General features: G+C 46.3%; 1 protein-coding gene across 2 annotated transcripts; it reads right to left on the reverse strand.

Moving 5' to 3' along the window:
• Positions 1 to 889: 889 nt before the first annotated feature.
• Positions 890 to 17,899, reverse strand: IFITM10 (interferon induced transmembrane protein 10). Of its 2 annotated transcripts, none has more exons than XM_033928002.1 (3): positions 17,671 to 17,899; positions 8,787 to 9,189; positions 890 to 2,264 (listed from the first exon to the last, which is right to left on the reverse strand). In XM_033928002.1, exons 2-3 carry the CDS (start codon positions 9,039 to 9,041, stop codon positions 2,115 to 2,117), a joined length of 405 nt encoding a protein of 134 aa, XP_033783893.1. In that variant the 5' UTR covers positions 9,042 to 9,189; positions 17,671 to 17,899; the 3' UTR covers positions 890 to 2,114. The 2 variants fall into 2 exon arrangements, with proteins under 2 accessions (XP_033783893.1, XP_033783891.1); XM_033928000.1 differs by lacking the exon at positions 17,671 to 17,899 and adding an exon at positions 11,808 to 11,881.
• Between the last annotated feature and the right edge of the window lie 4,793 nt (positions 17,900 to 22,692).

Here is a 22,692-nt window from a genome sequence, read left to right on the forward strand (position 1 = left end):
GGACTGAGAAGGAAAGAAAGAGATGCCAGACCACAGAAGGGAAGGAGGGAAGAGAGAGATGCCAGACCGCAGAAAGGAGAGGAGAGAAATGTTAGACCTCGGGAAGAGGGAAGGAAGGAGAGAGAGTTTCCAGACCATTTGAGAGGAGAGAGATTCCGGGCTATGGGAAGGAGAGGAGAAAGATGCCAGACCATATGAAGGGGAAAGGGGGAAGACAGAGATGTCTCACCATGGGAGAGGGATGAGATGATGCATTGGGATGGAGGGGAAGGGGAGACAGAGGGAGGAGATGGTGCACAGTAATGGGTGCGGCAGGGAAGAGAGAAGAAGAAATGTTTCTTATGGATAGATGGGAGTAGGGGAGAAAAAAAGAGGAAGGAGATTGTACACATGTATAGATGAAAAGGGAAGGCATGGCAAAGTAGATTTTGAGAAGAATGAAGAAAAAAAAAACAAAAAACAGAAAAATGGAAGAAAGTTGAATGTTAAAAGTTAAGGCTAAAGATTGATGTATGGCAGAAAGTGAAGGAGAGAAAAACAGCAAATGGATAAGGTGGCCCTAGATACACAGTTAAGAGCACAGACAGAAGGAAGTGCAGCCAGAGACTGGGAAAGATGGTTTGAAAACCAAAATCACCAGGCAACAAAGGTAGTGGAAATGATTTTATTTTCAATTTAGTGATTGAATTGTGTCAGTTTTGAGAAATGACATCTGCTGTCTATATTTTGCACTGTTCAGGAAGAAATGCCTTTATTTCTATTTCTCTGGGGTTGTACTGTATACAGAGTATTTGCATAGGGGTTACCTGTGTTCTGATAGGAATGAATGTTGAGAAGCATACAGTGTGCTTTGTGTAGTTTAATTTTGTGGCTAAGCATTATGTATTGTTAATAAGATTATACTGTGTGTGTATATATGAAAACTGAATGGAAAAAACTGTATTACAATCAGTACTATCATGGGGGCGGGGTCTGGGGTGGATATTGGGCAGAGCTTGTGGGCCCCCCTAAACAAGAAAGCGTTCTGCTGCATATGGTTTACATACAGGTTCTTCAAGCATTTTCCCTATTTGTCCCAGTGGGCTCAAGGTCTATGTAATCTGCCTGAAGGCGAGACATCCTGAGGGCCACATAGAAAATGGTACCCACAATAAAACTAAATAACAATTTCTGGAAATTCTGTGGGAGACAGACAAAGAGAATATTTAGTTGTTTTGAAATGAGGATAAAGCCAAAAGTGACAGCTAATTATGTTGTGTACTATTGGGAGAAAGAGAGACCAGAAAGGCCTGACACCAGTCACATAAATTCCACCCAAGCAGCCCCTTCTGTTCTAGGGGTCGAAGGGCAGTGGAAGGACGGGGTCCACCTCTAGCCTCCTATGTCTCCTTGTCTGCGGAAGTAGACATCTCTTCTCTGGTGTCCCTAATTTGAAATTTTGCCACAGCCTGGCGTTCCTTAACCACCTCTGAATTCCTGTTTTGCTGCTGAAAACAGTGATTGTTAGAAAGGAATGAAGGGCAATATTTTAAAAAATATTAATAAATTAGCGTACAGAAGAGAGCAGACTAAGAAATGTATGGTGCTATGGGAGGTTGTTACAGACAACCACACCTAGCTACTGTGATAAAACCATTGGCTATGTTCCTCAATTTACAAAAAACAGAGGCTGTGTGGTCCCGCCCCATTCTGCTCACGGCCCTGTCCCGTTCTGCCCACAGCTCTGCAGCATTCCGCTACGCAACTGAGTGCCATGCAGCAAATACTCCAACACCCATTCAATTCCTACGGGCATCGACGCATTTACGGCACTGGCTCACGCTGCTGGATTTAGTGAATGAGGGGGTAAATGCTTTATAGCATGGGAGTTAGAAGCTTACTTACAGTCTACCGCTATTGTTATTGCTTCCAAAGGTCACAGATTACATAGAACTGAGGGCCTGAGAGATCTCGTTACCTCTCGTCAACCTGACCAAGCAATTGTAGCTTTTGGTACTGAGGGCGCAGTCTTCCATTATACAAGAGGTCAAATTACAATCGCTACTCCCTAATCTCCCGAGCCGATCCGTTGGCCCTGAAACAGCAAGTCCAGCCAGGAACAGATTCCTCTGCCTCTAATAATCAGCTGGCGGGTACCGTAAGTAAATAAAGATGATAATGAAGCACAAGGTGGCCAGGGCTGAACTGGTGATGTTGAAGAGGCGTGCTGTTTTAGCATCTTCGATGGCACCTTTCACATCGTTGAGGAGCTTCTTGTCCCGCACCTGAAAAATTAATCAGAGAAAAATATTATAACTGCTGCTCTGATGTCTTTATTAAAAAGTTGCAATTCTATACAATATTGGCACAATTAGATATTTTCTCCAGTGGTCTAAAGATGTTGAGAACCATAATAAAATAATGTCTAAGTTGGATTTGGATGTAGGGCGCTAGATGCAAAATGCCCATTCTCGAAAAGTATGTCCAAAATATATATATATATTTTTTTGAAAATTGTCTATTTGTACGTCCAGGCATTTGATCGTCCAGGCCGCCACTACGTCTATCTTTATACCATATTTTCAACCAAAAATTTGTCCAAGTCCCAAATGTCCAGAACAAGTCCTTTTAGATGTGGAAGGGGCTAGCATTGCAATGGACTGGCCATCCAGACATGGCAAAAGAGCAGTGGGGCATTTTACAGGGCACTGCTGTGAACTTCACAAATAGGGTGCCAGATAAACTTTTCACTAGAACCCCCAAACCCACTATATCCACCTGTCTACAACCCCAATAACCCTTATGGGTGCAAGTGGCACCTATATGGCCACTACAGTAGAGTTTTGGGGATTTTTTGGGGAGGGTTCTCATTTTCCACCATTAATAATGTGGTTAGATTGACTTATGGGCCTGGGTCCTCCTCTCTATGGTTAACTAGCCCCCCCCTCCCCAACTACTTAAGTCACCTCTGTGCAGCTCTACTAGGCTTTTCTGTGCCATGTGCTGATGTTCCAGAGGCAGGTATGTACGTTTTTATTCTGAACTTTGCGGGAGTGTGTGTGTGTGGGTCTTTATGTTGTCTCTGCAGTGGTTATCGGGTCACTTTGGATACCTTTTTGGTACTTATACCTGCTTTTACATCATCTAACTCACAACGTATAAGTTTCATCTAGGAAGTCTTGTCAAACATTTGATTATCACTGCAGGACGACTAAGTCTAGGTAGACCCACATCCTGCCCTAACCACTCCTTCAGAAATGTCCCTTTCAGCTCTGGGCGCACAGCGGGATTCAGAGACCTAAAATGTTCCTAGATACATCTAAAAAGCCATTTTGATTATTGGCACTTGGATGACCTGCTACTTAGATCGTCCAAGTACTAACTTGGGCGGGTTTTTAGACGTATTTAAGTTTTGATTATGAGCCCCATCTAATATAATAAAACGGTAAGCCGCGCATGCGCACTTCCTATGCGTGCGTCCATTTTCCGTGAGCTGTAGCGACCCATAGGAAGTGCGCATGCGCGGCTTACGGTCTGGCCAAACGCGAGGCAAGACAAGTGCGCATGCGCGCCCTTCCCTGCTCTCCACCTGCAGAGCGGCGGCTGCCGGCCGCTAGCACCCCCTGCCCTCTCCGTCACCTCCCAGCTCCAGTGGCGTAGGCAGCACTATAAACACGCTGCTTCGTGCCCTTCTCTGCCGATTTCCTCTGCTGCGTCTCTGATGACATCATCAGAGACAGATGCGGCAGAGGAAATCGCCAGTAGAAGGCCGCAAAGCAGCGTGTTTAAAGTGCTGCCTACACGGCTGGAGCCCCGAGGTTTGTCGGCGGTGGGAGGGTCAGGAGCAGGCCGGATCGACAACAACAGTAAAAGAAGGGGGAGGAGCCGAACGGAGCAGGGAAGAGAAGGTAAGAGAAGGGAAAGGGGGAGTGGGGGAAAATGCTGCTACTGCTTCTACACAGGAAAGGGGGGGGATAGGAGGGAAATGCTGTTGCTGCTGCATAGGGAAGTGGGATGGAAATGCTGCTACACAGGGAAATGGGGAAAAATGACAGACAGACAGCGGGAGGGAGGGAGACAGAAGGAAAGAAAGACAGACAGAGAAAGGGGGCCAGAGAGAGAGTCAGCGGGAAAGGGAAAGGGTGCTGCTTTGGGGGGAGGGGTGTGCTTGGGGCAAACAGCTTTGCTCGGGGGGAAGATAGAAGGGGCCATGGAGAGACAGGGAGAGGGATAGGGGGCTGCTTTGGGGGAGGTGGGTGCTGGGGGCAGACAGCTTTGCTTGGGGGGGAGGGGGAGACAGAAGGCTACAGATAGCGGCCAAGGAGAGAGAGATAAAGAAACACAGACAGACACATCTATTCTAGCACCCGTTAATGTAACGGGCTTAAAGACTTGTAATATATATTTCTAAACCACCACTGAGTAATTTAACATTTTGGCATGCTGTGGGGACAGGAGGAGTTCCGATTGCTGCTGTCCAGGCTTAACTGCTGTAATGATTCCCTTTGGCCACCAGATGCCACTGCAAAACTTCAGATAGCCTGGTGGCCATGCAGTACTGTTTCAATCGATGCAAGACTGCGTGTCGCCTCTGCAGAGTCTCTGGCACTGATTGATGAGCTCCTCTGAGCCGCAGTCTGTTCCTGCACCATGCACACGACGTCCCCTGGCAGAATGCTGCAGCCTTAGAAAATGAGCTTGCAGTCATCCTCTGGAATGGAACCCGCTGCTGGAGAGAGAGCACTTTTACTGCATTTGCCAAAGAAGGATTCCCAAAACCAAAGCCTAAAATCATGTATGAATAAGACATGCTAAGATTAATTGTTTCCTTCCAGACCCAAAGGAAAGTGTGGTTCACCAGTAGAGCTGCTGCCTCTATACCTAGAGGTTGCGAGACCGAATCCCAGTGCTGGTCCTTGTGACCCTGAGCAAGTCACTTAATCCTCCTCTGAGCACAATATACTGTGTAAAGCAGGCTGATTGTTTCTTTGAGATGTTGAAGGCCTCTGTCTGTCCCTAAGCATCCTTTCAAGCTTCTCTTGCTCTTTCGCTGCCCACAGGATACAGCAATGCAAGCTTTTCCTCCCTGTCTTGCACAGGCTCATATTTACAGACAGCTGCAGCCCCCAGCTTCCCTCAGGTCAGGTACATTTCAGGCAACTACAGTGGTAGCACGGGCGATGAACACCCTAGACAAATTGTCAACCTTGCCTCCAGCCCCTCCCCCGCCCATTATCTCTCAGGCGCTCCCATCTGAGAAGTTAATATTTAAAAACTTAAGAATCATGACTGCATCTCCTGTAAAACTGCATAATTGCCGTTGGGATTATTTAAAATATGCTGAGGTAACAGAGCTGCTTCAGGAAATTGGACTTCTGCCAGACTTATTTGATTTTGGTTTTCATTTTTTTCTTCCAGTTTATGAATTATTTTAAATTTTATTCCATTGTTTTTATTTTATCAACTGAATTCTATTGTTTAACGGTTCCTCCCTTCTATTCCTTTAACTCATTTACATAGATGGTGAATCCTATCTATGAAATATTCTACATACTTCTCTCCTCTCCATAGTCCTCCCTACCCTCTTCTAACCCCTTCCTCTGTAATGTTGAACTAGAGCTTGTTATAGGTATGTGTGACGCACAAATGGAAGAAATAGATAAATAATTGGATATCAGGTTTATTAAACTTTAAAATTCATTTTCCTGGCCCCTCCAGTGCTCTGTACTTTGCTGTATTTGGCAGGCCGTGATTCCAGTCCTCGGGGCATACTTCTCCAGTCAGGTTTTCAAGATAGCCACCATGAATATGCATGAGATCAATTTGCATGCACTACCTGCATATTCATAATGATTAACCTGAAAACCAGCCTATCTAGGTGTCCTCAGAACTATAGTAGGTTGAGAATCCCAGCTCTACAGTAAAATTTCAAGCACAGTCCATCCACCTTGAAAATGACTATTTAACATACTGCAAATGAATGCACTTCTCTTTATGACAATTGTGCATCAAACAGAGTGGTTGAACCTGGAATACCCTCCCAGAGAAGGTTATTGCGGAATCGACTGTCCTAGGATTCAAAAGCAAACTGGATGCACATCTCCTTACGAGAGGCATAGAGGGATATGGGTGACTAAAATTACACCTGGTATACATCGGGCAAGGCCTCCGCGTGTGCGGATCACCGGACTTGATGGACCGAAGGTCTGATCCGGAGATGGCGTTTATGTTCTAACAATCTACAGCAGTGTTTCTCAACCTGCGGAAGAGTATGCGGACTGACCACTGCCCGGGTTATCTCCCTGCCTGTGTGAAGCCGCTGCCGATTCCTCCCTACCACCCGATATCTACATCCACCACCCCCCACCCCTGTCTGCCGCCACCACCCCCACCGCCGTCGCAAGGAAGGGCCAGGCACGTACAGTGATTGCATGCCATTGGCCCACAAGCTTTCCCCCCAATGTCAATTGGAGAGAAGGTTCCGGGCCAGCCAAGCAGCAGATAAAGACCCGAATGGTCCATCCAGTCTATCCAATCAGATTGAAATTTTTTTTTTTTTTTTAAATTCTTCTTAGCTATTTCTGGGCAAGAATTCAAAGCTCTGCCTGGTACTGTGCTTAGGTTCCAACTACTGAAGTCTCCGTCAAAGTTCACTCCAGCCCATCTACTCCATCCCAGCCATTGAAACCCTCCCCAGCCCATTTTCAACCAAACGGCTATAACCAGACACAGACCGTGAAAATCTGCCCAGTACTGGCCTTAGTTCTTCAATATTTTCTGATTCTAGATCCTCTGTGTTCATCCCACGCTTCTTTGAACTCAGTCACTGTTTTCCTCTCCACCACCTCTCTCGGGAGGGCATTCCAGGCATCCACCACCCTCTCCGTAAAGTAGAATTTCCTAACATTGCTCTCGAGTCTACCACCCCTCAACCTCAAATTATGTCCTCTGGTTTTACCATTTTCCTTTCTCTGGAAAAGATTTTGTTCTACGTTAATACCCTTTAAGTATTTGAACGTCTGAATCATATCTCCCCTGTCTCTCCTTTCCTCTACGGTATACATATGCAGGGCTTCCAGTCTCTCCTCATACGTCTTCTGGCGCAAGCCTCCTATCATTTTCGTCACCCTCCTCTGGACCGCTTCAAGTCTTCTTACGTCCTTCGCCAGATACAGTCTCCAAAACTGAACACAATACTCCAAGTGGGGCCTTACCAATGACCAGAACAGGTGCATCAACATCTTCTTCCTTCTACTGGCTACGCCTCTCTTTATACAGCCCAGCATCCTTCTGGCAGCAGCCACTGCCTTGTCACACTATTTTTTCGCCTTTAGATCTTCGGACACTATCACCCCAAGGTCCCTCTCCCCGTCCGTGCATATCAGCTTCTCTCCTCCCAGCATATACGGTTCCTTCCGATTATTAATCCCCAAATGCATTACTCTGCATTTCTTTACATTGAATTTTAGTTGCCAGGCATTAGACCATTCCTCTAACTTTTGCAGGTCCTTTTTCATATTTTCCACTCCCTCTTCGGTGTCTACTCTGTTACAAATCTTGGCATCATCTGCAAAAAGGCACACTTTTCCTTCTAACCCTTCAGCAATGTCACTCAAACATATTGAACAGGATCGGCCCCAGCACCGATCCCTGAGGGACTCCACTACTCACCTTTCCTTCCTCTGAGCAACTTCCGTTAACCACCACCCTCTGGTACCTGTCCGACAGCCAGTTTCTAACCCGGTTCACCACTTTGGGGCCTAACTTCAGCCCTTCAAGTTTGTTCAAGAGCCTCCTATGAAGAACCGTATTCTCATGTGCGTTCCCTTTCCCTTTCCCTGTAACTGTTTCGCTTCCCCAGTGCGAGCAGCATCTCTAATTTTTTGCTCGCATCGGCATCTGCTCTCCTGATATCACTTCCTAGTCGCAGGATCTGGAGGTGAGGTCAGAAAGGAGCACCAAGGCTGGCGCGAGGAGCAGGATGGCGCTGTTGCTTGCGCTGGTGTAGAGCTACAGGTACAGTGGGGAAGGAGGAGGAGATGTCACCCAGGGCGATCTGACCACCTACCCCTCCCCTTATTAGGCCACTGTGTCTCAGCATGTGTCTGTCTCAAAGGCAGGGCTGGCATTAGTGTGGGGGGGGAAGGGGGAGCTAACAAGGCTGCTGCCTTGGGACCCATGGTTCCAGGGGGCCTCCGTGGGCCGGAATGTTCTTCTCTTCTCCTCACCCCGTTCCAAAGGTCCCCCCTCACCTTTTAAAATGCAAAGAAGTCACCAGCGATGTACCAATTCTCTTGCACTGCTCGTGGCTTTCTCGGCATTGTTCCTTTGTCACAGTCCGCCCCCCCATCACAACTTCCTGTTTCTGCTTGGGCGAACCACAGCAGTGGAACAGCACTGAGGAAGCCACAAGCTGCACTAAAGAATCACTACCACGCAAGTGACCCTTGTGCATTTTAAAAGGCGAAGGGAACTTGAGAACGAGGTGGGGAGAAGAGAAGGGCATTCTGACCACAGGCACCCCCTGGGACAGCTGCTTTTTAAATTTACAGGGGAGGGCATGTGGTGAACCTGGAGTGGGGGGGGAAGGAGGAAGAAGGGAGAGATGCTCAATGGGTGATGAAATCAGGGAAGGGGCAAGGAAGGGAGGAATTGGGGGGCCCCCTCCTTAATTTCTGCCCTTTGCACCAGCATGTCTAGCACCAGTACTGCTCAAAGGTCACATTTCCAGATATTTGTGATTTGTGCACACGACTTATTTTTGCCCAGACATATCTACTTGTGTGTCTTATGTTGCCATCACTCACCTTGAGGGAATAGGCAAGGGCGATGAAGCCAAGACAGCAGAAGTTGAGATAGACAAAGTTGAAGATAGACCAGAGATAGTAGTCATTGACCTCAGTGGTGTCTGGAGAAATCTCAATCACTGTGGCAGGATTTGTAGACTTTGTGGCCATTGTGGGCATTTTCTTCTTCTTTTCCTTCTCCCTCTCCTTCTCTGGGGGGTGCTTGTATTGGGCGGGGGGCCAGGTGGCATCCCCTTTGAATCCTTTGTTCTCCATGAGGAACAGCAGACGTGGGTTGTAGGACAGGGTGGGAAAAGGCAGACAGCAGGTGGGGAGAAGCTGGAATTATCCCAGGTAATGAGCAGGAGGATAATAGGTTTCTTCTTTTCTAGCTGCGCCCAGCTTATAAGACGGGTGGAGACTTCTGGAGAGAGAGAGAACAAAGAAAGTGTGCAAGTCAGGGAGAAAATGAAAGAGACAGGGTAAGGGGGAAAGGAAGCCAGACAGAGAGCAGGGCAGAGAAACAACAAGATGGGAGAGAGCAACAGAACGTAGAAAAAAATGGAGAAGAGAGAGTATAGCTGGACTTAGAATGATGTTATGTTGTAAAATGTTTGCATGGGGCAAAGAGATTGTTTAAAAATAACACCTTCGAGGCCCAGATAAAACGTTTACTTATACTTATGTTTATTGATTCTTGATATTTTGCTTTTGCTAGCAAGTAGGACATAGCAGTTTACATCATAATACAAATTAACACTGGGCTTTACTAAATGGTGTAGAGGTTTTTAGCATGGGCCGGCAAGGTATATACTCCAATGCTCTTTTACCTCTCTGGCTCGCGCTAAAAACACTCTAGCACCGTTTAGTTAAAAGGAGCCCTAAAATTTTAGAGGAAAAAACCCCAAATGCCAGTTAAAAGAGCAAAGAACCATTCGATCCAAAACATAGAATACAGTTTGAGGCAAACTTTACAAGACACTTGGCCACAACTATCCTAGGGTAATGTGTTATAGGCACATTTGCAAAAAAATGAGTTTTTAACATAACCTTAAACCTTTTCCAGAAAGACTCGAAGTGAAGATCAGGGGGTAAAGCATTTCACAGTAAGGGAGCCAAAAAAGAAAAAAGCAGAATGGTGGGTAAATTCCCATTGTGCAAACCAGAGAGAAGCGAGCGCCAAATGGTGACCATCAAGAGAACGCAGCGATCTCGTGGGGCTATACGGAGAGACTAAAGCCAACAGATATGAGGGGTTGGTAGTTTAGAAAAAACTTTATGCAACAGTGATAAAACCTTAAACCGGATTTGATAAGAGATAGATAACCAATGCATTTGAACAGTCAAAGGGGTGACGTGATTGGACCATTTGATGTTGGTCACAACTCATGTTGCTGTATTCTGAAAAGTCTGGATACATTTTATTTGAGTTAGTGGAAGTCTGGCGTAGATTACATTACCATGCCAATCTGAGCAATTATTTCTTTAGCGCTACCAGACGCACGCAGCGCTGCACAGTCAAAGAGTAAGAAAACAGTCCCTGCTCGAAAGAGCTTACAATCTAAATAGGCAAGACAGACAATTAAGGGGAACGGTTAATCAGTGGGATGGGTTGGAGGGAGAGGGGTAGGGTAAGGTAGTAATATCAAGAGAGGGATGCAAAGGGCAAATCTTCCTAAGTGTTTAGAACCCTGTTTTCACTAGATTGGAAATACGATCATGAAAAGAAAGGTGGGAGCCAAAAGTAACTCCAAGATAACGAAGATGGGGAAATGGGAAGGTCAAACAAGAGAAGGGGTTCAGAAGGTAGAGACAGATCTCCAAAGATCCAACAAGCTGATGGCCCAGAAATTTCAAAAAGACAAGTTAATCTACTCGTGTATTTTTTAATGGGTATAACTTATGGGCAGACTGGATGGACCGTTCAGGTTTTTATCTGCCGTCATTTACTATGTTATGTTACTATGCTACTCTTGTTAAGAGCCAACTTGTTAGAGAAAACCCAGGATGCAACTTGTTGGAAGCATAAGAACCTAAGAATAGCCTTACTGGGTCAGACCAATGGTCCATCAAGCCCAGTAGCCCATTCTCATGGTGGCCAATCCAGGTCACTAGTACCCGGTCAAAACCCAAGGAGTAATAATATTCCATGCTACCGATCCAGGGCAAGCAGAGGCTTCCCCCATCTCTTAATAACAGATTAGGGACTTTGCCTCCAGGAATTTGTCCAAACCTTTCTACGCTATCCGCCTTTACCACAACCTCTGGCAATGCGTTCCAGAGCTTAACTATTCTCTGAGTGAAAATCTTTTTCCTCCTATTGGTTTAAAAGTATTTCCCTGCAATTTCATCAAGTGCCCCTAGTCTTTGTAATTTTTGACGGAGTGAAAAATCGATTCAGAATCTATTTCCAAGGAAGATAAACTTTTTCCCTTTCACCCCCTCCTTCCTTGTATGAGCCGGAACACGCGGTCCCCGCAAGCAAGTAATTTTATATCATTTTCATTCTATTCATTCATAGAAATTAAAGTCTAGATAATGCCAGTCACATAACAAAACATGATTTTACAAAAATAATTCCCTGCACAGTCAAGCCTGCAAGGATTACTAGATGTCTTTCAGCAGCTCCCCTCCCTCCCTCCCCCTTACCTTTGTGGCCAAGTCAAAATGATCTACCAACAATAAAATTTTAAAAACACAAAGCACGCTGTACGCAGAGAAAATGTTAATTATCATTTATATTCCGCGGGTTTTCAAAGAGGTCAAGGCAGATGACTTTATGCAATGTCACCTCAGTAACAACTATACAAAAATAGACAAATATTCCCCCTCCCTTTTTACTACACTGCGATAGCGGTTTTTAGCGCAGGGAGCTGCGCTGAATGCCCCACGCTGCTCTCGACGCTCATAGGCTCCCTGCGCTAAAAACCACTATTGCGTTTTAGTAAAAGGGGGCCATAGTGCAAAATATAGACAGCAGATATAAATTCTCAAAACGGACACATTTTGATCACTAAGTTGAAAATAAAATCATTTTCCTACCTTTTTGTCTGGTGATTTCATGAGTCTCTGGTCCTTCTTCTGATCCTTCTTCTTTCTTCTCCTGCCCCCCCCCCCTCTTTCTTTCTCTCTCCCCCTGGCTCCCCTCTTTCTTTCTGCCTTTCTTTCTCTCCCTCTTGACCCCCTCTTTATTTCTGCCTTTCTTTCTCTCTCCCCTTGGTCCCCCTCTTTCTTTCTGCCTTTCTTTCTCTCCCCCCTTGGTCCCCCTCTTTCTTTCTGCCTTTCTTTCTCTCTCCCCTTGGTCCCCCTCTTTCTTTCTGCCTTTCTTTCTCTCTCCCCCTGACCCCTCTTTCTTTCTTTCTGCCTTTCTTTCTCTCCCTCTTGACCCTCTTTCTCTCCCTCTTGACCCCCTCTTTCTTTCTCTCTCCCCCTGACCCCTCTTTATGTCTGCATTTCTTTCTCTCTCCCCTTGGTCCCCCTCTTTCTTTCTCTCTCCCCCTGACCCCTCTTTATGTCTGCATTTCTTTCTCTCTCCCCTTGGTCCCCCTCTTTCTTTCTGCCTTTCTTTCTCTCTCCCCCTGACCCCTCTTTATGTCTGCCTTTCTTTCTCTCTCCCCTTGGTCCCCCTCTTTCTTTCTCTCTCCCCCCTGACCCCCCTCTTTATTTTTTCCTTTCTTTCTCCACTTCCACGATTCTTTCCCTACCCTCACCCCCAAGCCAGCAGCCGATTTCACCCTGCTCCTTCCTCGATGTCCTGAACTTCATCGGGCAGCAGCAGCATTCACAATTCATTAATGTTGCCCGCTTCAGGCCTTCCTCTCTGTCGGGTCCTGTCTTCATGAAAACAGGAAGTAGGCAGGACCCGGCAGAGAACAAGGCCTGAAGCCGGCAACAGCAGCGAATTGTAAACGCTGCTGCTGCCCGAAGAAGGTAATGGAGCACCGAGGCAGACCGCTTCTCCCCCCTCCCAGCCGAACCCCCGCTGACCCTCCTATCTCCCCCCCACCCAAGTGAACCTTTCCGACCCTCCCAGCGAAAGCAGCAAACCTCCCTCCAGTAGCGTCGACTTTCTCCTTCCTCTTCCGCATCACAGATGACGTCATCAGTGACGCGGCAGAGGGAGGAGAAAGCCGCGAAGGAGGTTTGCTGCTTTCGCTGGGAGGGTCGGAAAGGTTCACTTGGGTGGGGGAGATAGGAGGGTCAGCGGGGGTTCGGCTGGGAGGGGGGGAGAAGCGGTCTGCCTCGGTGCTCCAAGGCCTAGCGCCATTACCTTTTTCGCCCCTCCCCCCCCCCCTTGGTACGCTACTGCTCTCCTTAGTTTGCCGGTTTTCTTTTTCGGCGACCGGCACGCTTTCAAAAGAGCCGCGCACGCGCGGCAGTTCAAAGTTCAATCTTCTGCGCTGCTGCAACTTCCTGTTTCCGGTTGGGTCAGAGCAGAAGATTGAATACTGAGCAGCCGCGCGCGTGCGCGGCTCTTTTGAAAGCGTTCCGGTCGCCGAAAAAGAAAGCCGGCAAACTAAGGTGAGGTGGAGAGAGGAAGCTGGATGGCCTTGTCCCCGTCCCCGCAGAGGCTGCTAATTTTCATTCCCCGTTTTTGGCGGGTTAGCCGCGGGTAAACCGCCACCGTGTCATTCTCTAACCCAGATCCCTTTCTTCCCAATGTGCATCACTTTGCATTTGTCCACATTAAATTTCAACTGCCATTTGGACGCCCAGTCTTCCAAATTCCTAAGGTCTGCCTGTAATGTTTCACAATCCGCATGCGTTTTAACAACTTTGAACAGTTTAGTGTCATCTGCATATTTAATCACCTCCCTCGTCGTTCCAATTTCCAGATCATTTATAAATAAGTTAAATAGCACCGGTCCCAGTACAGACCCCTGTGGCACTCCACTGTTTACTCTCCTTCATTGAGAAAATTGACCATTTAACCATTCCCTCTGTTTGCTATCCAATAACCACTTCCTAATCCACAACTGAACTTTTCCACCAATCCCATGACACTTTAATTTTCTCAGGAGGCTCTCGTGAGGAAATTTATCAAAACGCTTTCTGAAAATCTAGATACGCTATATCAAATGGCTCACCTTTATCCACATGTTTATTCACACTTTCAAAGAAGTCAAGCAAATTTGTGAGGCAAGATCTCCCTCGGCTGAACTCATGCTGACTCCGTCTCATTAAATCATGTTTGTCTACATGTTCCACAATTTTATTTTTTTATAATTGTTTCCTCCATTTTGCCCAGCACTGAAGTGAGGCTTACCAGTCTGTAATTCCCCAGATCTCCCCTGGAGCCCTTTCTAAAAATCAGCGTAACATTGTCTACCCTCAAATCCTCGGGTATTACAGACGATTTTAGCGACAGGTTACAGATCACTAAGAGCAGGTCAGCAATTTCATGTCTGAATTCTTTTAGTACTTTGGGGTGCATCCGGTCCAGGTGATTTATCACTTTTTAACTTGTCGACTTGGCGTAGGAAGGGGGGGGGCAGTCCACCCAGGGCGCCATGTTGGTGGGGGCACCGGCATTCCTCCCCTCTCCACCCCATCTCTTCCCATTCCTCCCCTCCACGCGCATGCCTTCCTTCCCTTCCCCCCTCCTCTAGTTGAACTTGTTCTTCGCGGCGGTCAACAACGTGCTCATCGCGACTCCATCGGCTCTCTCATTGATGTCACTTCCAGGTGCCGTGCACAGGAGTAGAACGTTGTTGAGCACCGCAAGCAATAACTTCAACTAGAGGTATGGGGAAGGGGACATGAGTGGCAGGTGGGATCAGGGAAGGAGCAGGGGAGGGTTGTCACCCTCGTTGTGCCACTGATGCTTGTAAAGGAGAAATATCAAGATGAAGCAGAGGTAGGGTAATCCCTGCATTTTGGATAATAATGGCAAAGGGACTGAGGGCAGATGCACTGGGAAGGGACCTAAGGCTCTGATTGGCCCAGATGCCTAAGGCCCCTCCCATAGGTGGGGTCTTAAGCAACCTGGGCCACTCAGAAACTCAGACCCCTCCCCGGTGTATCCCAGAAGGCCCTAACCCAGCCATTGTAAATAAGGGAGGGGGCAGGGGTCTTAGATAATTTTGATAGGTGGTATCTAAATACTCCCCCCCCCCACTTTTACAAAACCATAGCATGTTTTTTATTGCCGGCCGTGGCGGTATTAGCTCCGACATGTAATATCACGATAAGTGTGAAATAAGTTAGGGCTCCTTTTACAAAGCTGCAGTAGGCTTTTATATCGCCAGCCGCAGCGGTATGAGCTCTGATGTGTAATATCATGATAGGTGTGAAATAAGTTAGAGCTCCTTTTACGAAGCTGTGTTAGGTTATTTTAAAATCACTGGCCATGAGCATCAGAGCTTATACCGTCACAGCCGGTGATAAAAAAAAGCCTTATGCAGCTTTGTAAAAAAAAAAAAAAGGGGGTTTAATAATGAACTTATTTCAATTGCTTTTTTAAAAATATGTATTTTATCAAGTGCTTAAACTGTGTTATATGCATATAAAATAATGAACCAAATTGGGAAAAAATATCTAAGGAAATGAAAATATTTTTCCTGCACAACTCTGAGGTCCTCTTTTACTAAACCGCCTTGAGGTTTCCCAGGGAGCTAAATGCTCCAATGCTGCACTGATGCTCATAGGAATTCTATGAGTGTCGGTGCAGGGTTGAAGCATTTAGTGCTCTGGTTCACGGTAGAAACCGCTACCATGGCTTAGGAAAAGGGGGGGAGGGGGTAAACTAGCAGAGACTCCATGAGAAGTAGCCTAATGGCTAAGGCAGCGGACTGGGGAACTGGGTTCCATTCCCGCCGCAGCTCCTTTGTGATTCTGGGCAAATCACATAACTCTCCGTTGCCCCAGGTACAAAAAAGTACCCCTCTCCTTGTACAAAACCACATGAGGCCTTTTTTTTTTTTTTATATCGCCAGCCGCAGTGGTATTAGCTCTGATATTTGTAGGAATTCTACGAGCGTTGGAACTAATAACGCCATGGCAGGCGATTAAAAAAAAAGCCTAACGCAGCTAGGATTGGGAGCCCACCGGGGACAGAGAAAGTACCCGCATACAATATGTACAGCGCTATATAAATGACTAGTGCTGCAATAGAAAGTAACCAGTGGCAGATTTTAAAGAAAAGCGTTTTTTCAGTCAATGCACAATTAAGCTTGAAATGTGTACCAAGTAATAAAGCTGAATTTAAACAAAGCAAGTTTGGGAAGTTTCTGGAGGCGACAGCTCCATCCAGGATGATTAGTCAGATAGATTTAGCAGCGAACAGATTGCCTCATTAAGGTTTTCCGGGTAATTCCAAGTGACCCTGATCAGCCTCTGTCAGAAGCCCAGGGACGTTTGTATAATCCAGTAAGACGTGGCTTTCTAAATCCTTCCCCACAAGCTGTCACATTCAGAAATCCTCCCAATGTCGGAGGAGGGAAAGATTACAGCTAGTGACAAAGAGATCCCGAGCTGGGCCAGAGCCAGAACGAGGGCCTTAGAGGCTCCGGAGTTGTTAATGCCACATTCTTGCCTTCCCTGGTTCCCTGTCACTTTTGGTAGCTGCCTGTGGATATCTCCTTCTCCTCCCCAATGGACTGCAGATCTTTGAACTCACAACCCCACTCTGGCTTCCTTACGCCATGGACTGAAGTATCTCCCACTGGAGCCAATAACCACTCTGCCTGCATCTGTCTCAGCATATATACCACCTCCTTTTCTGTCTGTCTCTCATGGGCAGCACAACTTTACTACGCTTGTTTTTTCGTCATATTAATGATCAATTTTTAGGCTCTAATGTTCAAATATTTCCTGATATGTCATTGAGATCTCAGAGGCGTAGGAAGGAATTCTTGGCATTACGGCCAAGAGTCCTAGCCTTGGGAGCAAATTTTATGTTGAAATTTCCTGTAAAATGTTTTGTTTCATATCAGAATAAGAATTACTTATTTTTTGAGCCTAAACAATTGATAGGATTTATAGAATCTAAAGAGCATGTAGGGCCTGTAACTGAAAATGAGTAACCTGCTATGAATGGTTGTAGCACCGCAGAAAAATGCCGCTTTCTAAGTTGGACAAGATTCGTCTTATTTCTTATTTTTATTTTTTCTTAAGTCTCTCTCCAAAAGTTGTGGACTAAATAATTTGAATTATTATTGAGTAACCCAAAACACTGTGTTAAGTGGAATTGGGGTTATAGTTTTTTGTTTTTTTCTTATAATATTTTGTGTAATCTGTGTACAAGTATGTTTATTGCTTGTTTGTATTAATTAAATTGAATAAATAAATAATAATAATAAAAAAAAGAAATAGCATATTTAATATATACTACGCTCTGAAGGGTCAAAAAGCAGGTTTTGTCCCTGCCACCATTCTGCCTGGTTGCTGATGCTGTGTGGAGCAAAACCTTGCTGGGGCCAGAGCCACTCCACAGCCTCTGGTGGCCTCTCCCTAGAGTTACCATATGGGTCCAGAAAAAGGCGGACAGATGGAGACATCCGGGTTTTTGCCCTCCTTTTTCTGGAGCCATATGGTCTCCCTACCTCCCCCCCCCTATCTATGCATCTCTGACTTGGTCTCTTGATGCCCCTGGATGTTCTCTCTGTCCCTGTGTGTCTCCCAGAGATACCAAGTTACAGCAAAGCAGTGTGGGATTTGTAGTGATATCAATACCGCAAATCCCATAATGCACCAGGCTAGGGTTGTCCCGAAGTCCCGGACTGTCTCCAGCCTGGAACTGTTGTCATTTGATCTGGCTGATGTCCCCGTAGCTCTTCTTTGCCCCTGTAAGTCTCCCCCCTTCTTAGCTGCCCTTGTGCCTCCCTGCCCTTGTTGCTTTGCCTCTTGTCTTTTCCATAGCCCGATGTCTCTTCCCCTTCCCTCCCCGGCTCCCCCCGTTTCTTACGTGGATGCCTCACATCGGCGCCGATGCAGCTCCCCGGGGCGGGGGGGGGGTCAAATCGCTGTCCGCCCGACGCTGCCGCAGAGCTCCATTCAGCGGCTGCCCCGCTCCGCTCCTCGGCCGCTAGTGTCAGCGCAGGTCCCAGCCCGGTGCCGAGCTCCCGTTCGCTCCTTCGAGCATCTCATTTGCATAGTTCGAAACCCCCAGATCCGGCGAGAAATCGTTGCGTCTCCGCTCCAGAAACAGAAAGTGGGGGATTCGTAGCCCTGTCCTGGAGGACCAGCAGCCAGGATAACCCTACTGAATATGCATGCCTTGCACCTCCATTATATGCAAATCTCGCTCATGCATATTCATTAGGGTTATCCCCAAAACCCGACTGGCTGCTGGTCCTCCAGGACAGGGCTGGGAAACACTGATTCTAATCCTGTCAAGTCCTGTAAAGACCACTAGAAAGAGTTTAGGTCCCCCTTGTGCTCTCTCTCTCTCCATTCCCACAATTTGAAAAGGCTGCATTTGCTCCTACCCCATTGCTGTCAGCTATTATAAAGACTCCCCCCTCCCTCTCAGAGCTCTGGTGTTTGCTGAGCCTTTCCTGAAAATTTTCAGCCGCTGATTTTTTCCTGTTGCTTTTGTTCACAGTCTTAACTTAAACCAGGGGTAGGGAACTCCGGTCCTCGAGTCGGGTTTTCAGGATTTCCCCCAACGAATATGCATGAGATCTATTTGCATGCCCTGCTTGCAATGCATATTCATTGGGGAAATCCTGAAAACCCAACTGGAATACGACTCTCGAGGACCGGAGTTCCCTACCCCTGACTTAAACAAACAATCACATATCACAAGGGTGTCAAAGTCCCTTCTCGAGGGCTGCAATCCAGTCGGGTTTTCAGGATTTCCCCAATGAATATGCATTGAAAGCAGGGCATGCAAATAGATCTCATGCATATTCATTGGGGGAATCTTGAAAACCCGACTGGTTTGCGGCCCTCAAAGAGGGACTTTGACACCCTTGACTTAACAGTACAAGACCTATGGCCTTGCAGTATCTTTTAGTTCAGATTTTGGCAAATTGACAGGCACTCACATTCTGTCCTTGCTTATGTATATGCTATGTAATTTTGCCTCGAGCCCAGGGCCAGATTAAAGGGTAGGCCCAGTAGGCACGTACCTAGGGCCCGAAATTTCAGGGGGGGCCCGCTGAAGGACACAGAGTAGCTGCCCTACCGTCTCCCTTCACTTCGCCTTTTTTTTTTTTCAAACGGCTACAGCAAGTAAGATTGGAAACGCGGTGCTCAGCCCAAAGCTTCCCTCTGACACAAACTGCCTGGGTGGAAACTGGAAGCTGCGTCAGAGGGGAAGCTTTGGGCTGAGCACCGCGTTTCCAATCTTACTTGCTGTTGATGCTGGGGGGCCCATTGCCGATCTTTTAAGAAAACTTTTCATATGCTGACAGGTTGGAAATGCTGGGGCTCTTCTCCCTGGAAAAGCGGAGACTTAGAGGAGACATGATAGAAACCTTCAAAATCCTGAAGGGTATAGAAAAGGTAGACAGGGACAGATTTTTCAGATTATGGGGAACCACAAGTACAAGGGGGCACTCGGAGAAATTAAAAGGGGATAGGTTTAGAACAAATGCCAGAAAGTTCTTTTTCACCCAGAGGGTGGTGGATACATGGAATGCGCTTCCGGAGGCTATGATAGGCCGGAGCACATTACAAGGCTTCAAAGAAGGTTTGGATAGGTTCCTGGAGGATAAAGGAATTGAGGGGTACAGATAGGAGTAGAGGTAGGTTAAGGGATAGTTAGGGACCACTTCACAGGTCATAGGCCTGATGGGCTGCCACAGGAGCGGACCGCTGGGCGTGATGGACCTCTGGTCTGACCCAGTGGAGGCAACTTCTTATGTTCATTCATGGAGGTAAGTGTAGAGAAACACACACCACCAACTTAACTCCGCCTCTCTTTCATCAGGGATTTTCTAATTTTCTCTTTTTCAAGCATTGTTCTCCTCTCTTTTTACTGTAATGAAGACTGAAGATCAGACCTGCAAGGGAATTTATGCCACAATAGCGATCCATCAGACTTTGTGAATCTGGGACATGATCCTTCTTGGACCATCTCTCCCCTCTTGGGGAAAGAGAGGATATTAACCAAACTCCAGAGATCTGTTCTCTGCTGAGCCCTTGACAAGGCAGCTTCTTCTGCTGACCTCCCATAAGGTCCAAGCCCGCACTGTTCCCCGTTGAAGTGCTCTGGGTTGAAAACATCTCCCATTTGCTTGTTGCAGTGAGACGAAGTGCTCTCCAGGCCATCAGGCCTTCCTGCTGATGTTACCATTTTTCAACATAGATATCGAAGGCCTCATCCGACAGTGGTGCAGCTAATCCCACTGTGGTCCTTGTGACCCTGGGCAAGTCGCTTAACCCTTCTTTGTCCTAGGCACAAAATCTTAGTGCCAGAAAACGTATCTATATACGTATACTGTATAAATCACTTTGGTTGTACCATAGAAAGATGGTACATGAAATGCATGACTCTGAACCCGGTAACTTGCCTGTTGCACTCACAAACTGAGTTCAGATACTCCAGTCAACTCGGCTATCCTATCCATCCACTTTAGTAAATGAGTAACAGGGCTACCTAGCCAGGGCAGTAGAGGAATGCGAAAAGCAATAGCAAACCACCCCATAACAGTCTGCCATGAAACTGTTACACAAGTGACACCCTCATAAGTCATTCACAACTTTCTACCTGCATTCAGAGTCTACCTTTAACCTTTATTCGACCTTCATGAACTTTCTCCCATTCTGCCAGCTTTTAACCTCAAATTTCATTTTTCTCCCCTATCATCAGAAGTTCTATTTTACTGACACTTCATTTCTACGCACTATCTCTGGCTGCCCGTTTTCCTTTTCTGAAACACTGCCCGGGCTATCATTTTGGACATGAGTCATGCTCCCCAGAGGTGATTAGCTTTATCAGCAAGTAAGCTGAGAAGCCCAAAAGACGCCAAATTAATGCAGAAGAGGCATTTTTTTTTTTCAGTAGAAAGGAAGTTCCAGGCCAAGGGCTCATGCCAAGAAGCAGAAAGGAGATATTTTTTACCAGCAAGCAGAGTGGAAGCAATGCAAAATGACCAAGGCTAAAACCGCATTCGATTCAAGGAGGAGACAAATAGCTGCCTGGACCTTTTGGTCGATTCAGTTCATTGTAAACAGAAAGTGAGGTCCCTTTCACAGTCTAGGGCAGGGGGAGGCAATTCTGGTCCTCAGTAGTTCTTTAACTTTGTCTGAGTTTCTCCTCATATAAATTCTAGAACATAAGAACTGCCATCCCTGGCCGTTGCCCAGAGTCACTGCTGTCAGACAGAGGAGGAACGAGAGCTGTACCAAAAGACCCGAGATGGAACTTCAAGTCTTCCACTTTTCATATCAAAAAAAGCTGAGTTATCGATGTGAGCTATGCAGTCCTTTGCCGGTAAAGGGACGCTTTTATCAAGTGGAATTTATATTTCCTCTATCACACACACAAATCTCAATGACTTGGGGCCTCTTCTATCAGACTGCACTTGCAGTTTTTAGCGCAGAGAGCCACGCTAAATGGCCTGCACTGCTCCCGACGCTCAAAGGAACTCTATGGCCTCCTTTTATGAAACTGTGATAACAGTTTCTAGCACGGGGAGCCGCGCTGAATGGCCCGCGCTACTCCCGCCCCTCATAGAGCAGCGCAGGCCATTCAACGCAGCTCACCGCGCTACAAACTGCTAGCGCCGTTTAATAAAAGAGGGTTAGTGAGTGCGAGGCAATACAGAAAACACCCACATCGACATAGCAAAATACAAAAATCAAGTTGTAAACAAATTGTGGGTGAGAAAGTAAAAATAAAATAAGAAAATAAGCTGAAACTACTAGAACGATATCTGTATGTGTAATAAGAAATAGTGGATAATAATCTAGTGGAGATAGTGAAAAAGACAATGAATGATGAATGGGGCTGAAAAGTAAAAAATACTATATTTCAATTACAATGGCACCATCTGGTGGAAATGGTAAAAAAAAGAGTGAATGTGAATAAGCTGCAAAGTAAAGTATTTCAATTACACAATGATGCAAAACCATCACAAAGGACAATGAATGGACTGCAAAGTGAAAAGAGATGTAATAAATAAATGTTTAAAAAAGTAATATATAATATTTTTTAAAGTCTCAGTATTCAGACAGAATAGGTGAAGGGCATCAAGCTCATGACTTTCTGTTCTTGTCGGAGAAATGGCAGATGAAGTTCAATGTGGAGAAATGCAAGGTAATGCATTTAGGCAATAAAAATAAGGAATACGAGTATACAATGTCAGGTGCAACTCTGGGGAAGAGTGAACAAGAAAAGGACCTGGGTGTACTGATAGATAGGACCCTGAAGCCGTCAGCACAATGCGCGGCAGCGGCAAAGAAGGCAAATAGAATGTTGGGCATGATAAAGAAAGGAATCTCGAGTAGATCGGAGAAAGTTATAATGCCGCTTTATAGGGCAATGGTCAGACCACACTTGGAATACTGCGTCCAACATTGGTCTCCCTACCTAAAGAAGGATATAAAACTGCTGGAGAGGGTGCAGAGACGAGCAACAAAACTGGTGAAGGGTATGGAGAAACTGGAATACGAGGACAGACTTATAACACTAGGATTGTTCTCCCTTGAGAAAAGGAGACTGCGTGGGGATATGATCGAGACCTTCAAAATACTGAAAGGAATCGACAAAATAGAGCAGAGAAGATTATTTACATTGTCCAATTTGACACGGACTAGAGGACATGTAATGAAGCTAAGGGGGGACAGGTTCAGGACTAATGTCAGGAAGTTCTGCTTCACTCAGAGAGTGGTTGACACCTGGAATGCCCTCCCAGAGGAGATTATGACGGAATCGACCGTCCTAGGCTTCAAGAGCAAACTAGATGCATATCTCCTTAAGAGAGGCATATAAGGATATGGTGGACTATAAATTAAGCCAGGTGTACACCTGGCAGGG

Source organism: Geotrypetes seraphini, chromosome 19, assembly GCF_902459505.1.
Source record: "Geotrypetes seraphini chromosome 19, aGeoSer1.1, whole genome shotgun sequence".
Classification (NCBI taxonomy): domain Eukaryota; kingdom Metazoa; phylum Chordata; class Amphibia; order Gymnophiona; family Dermophiidae; genus Geotrypetes; species Geotrypetes seraphini.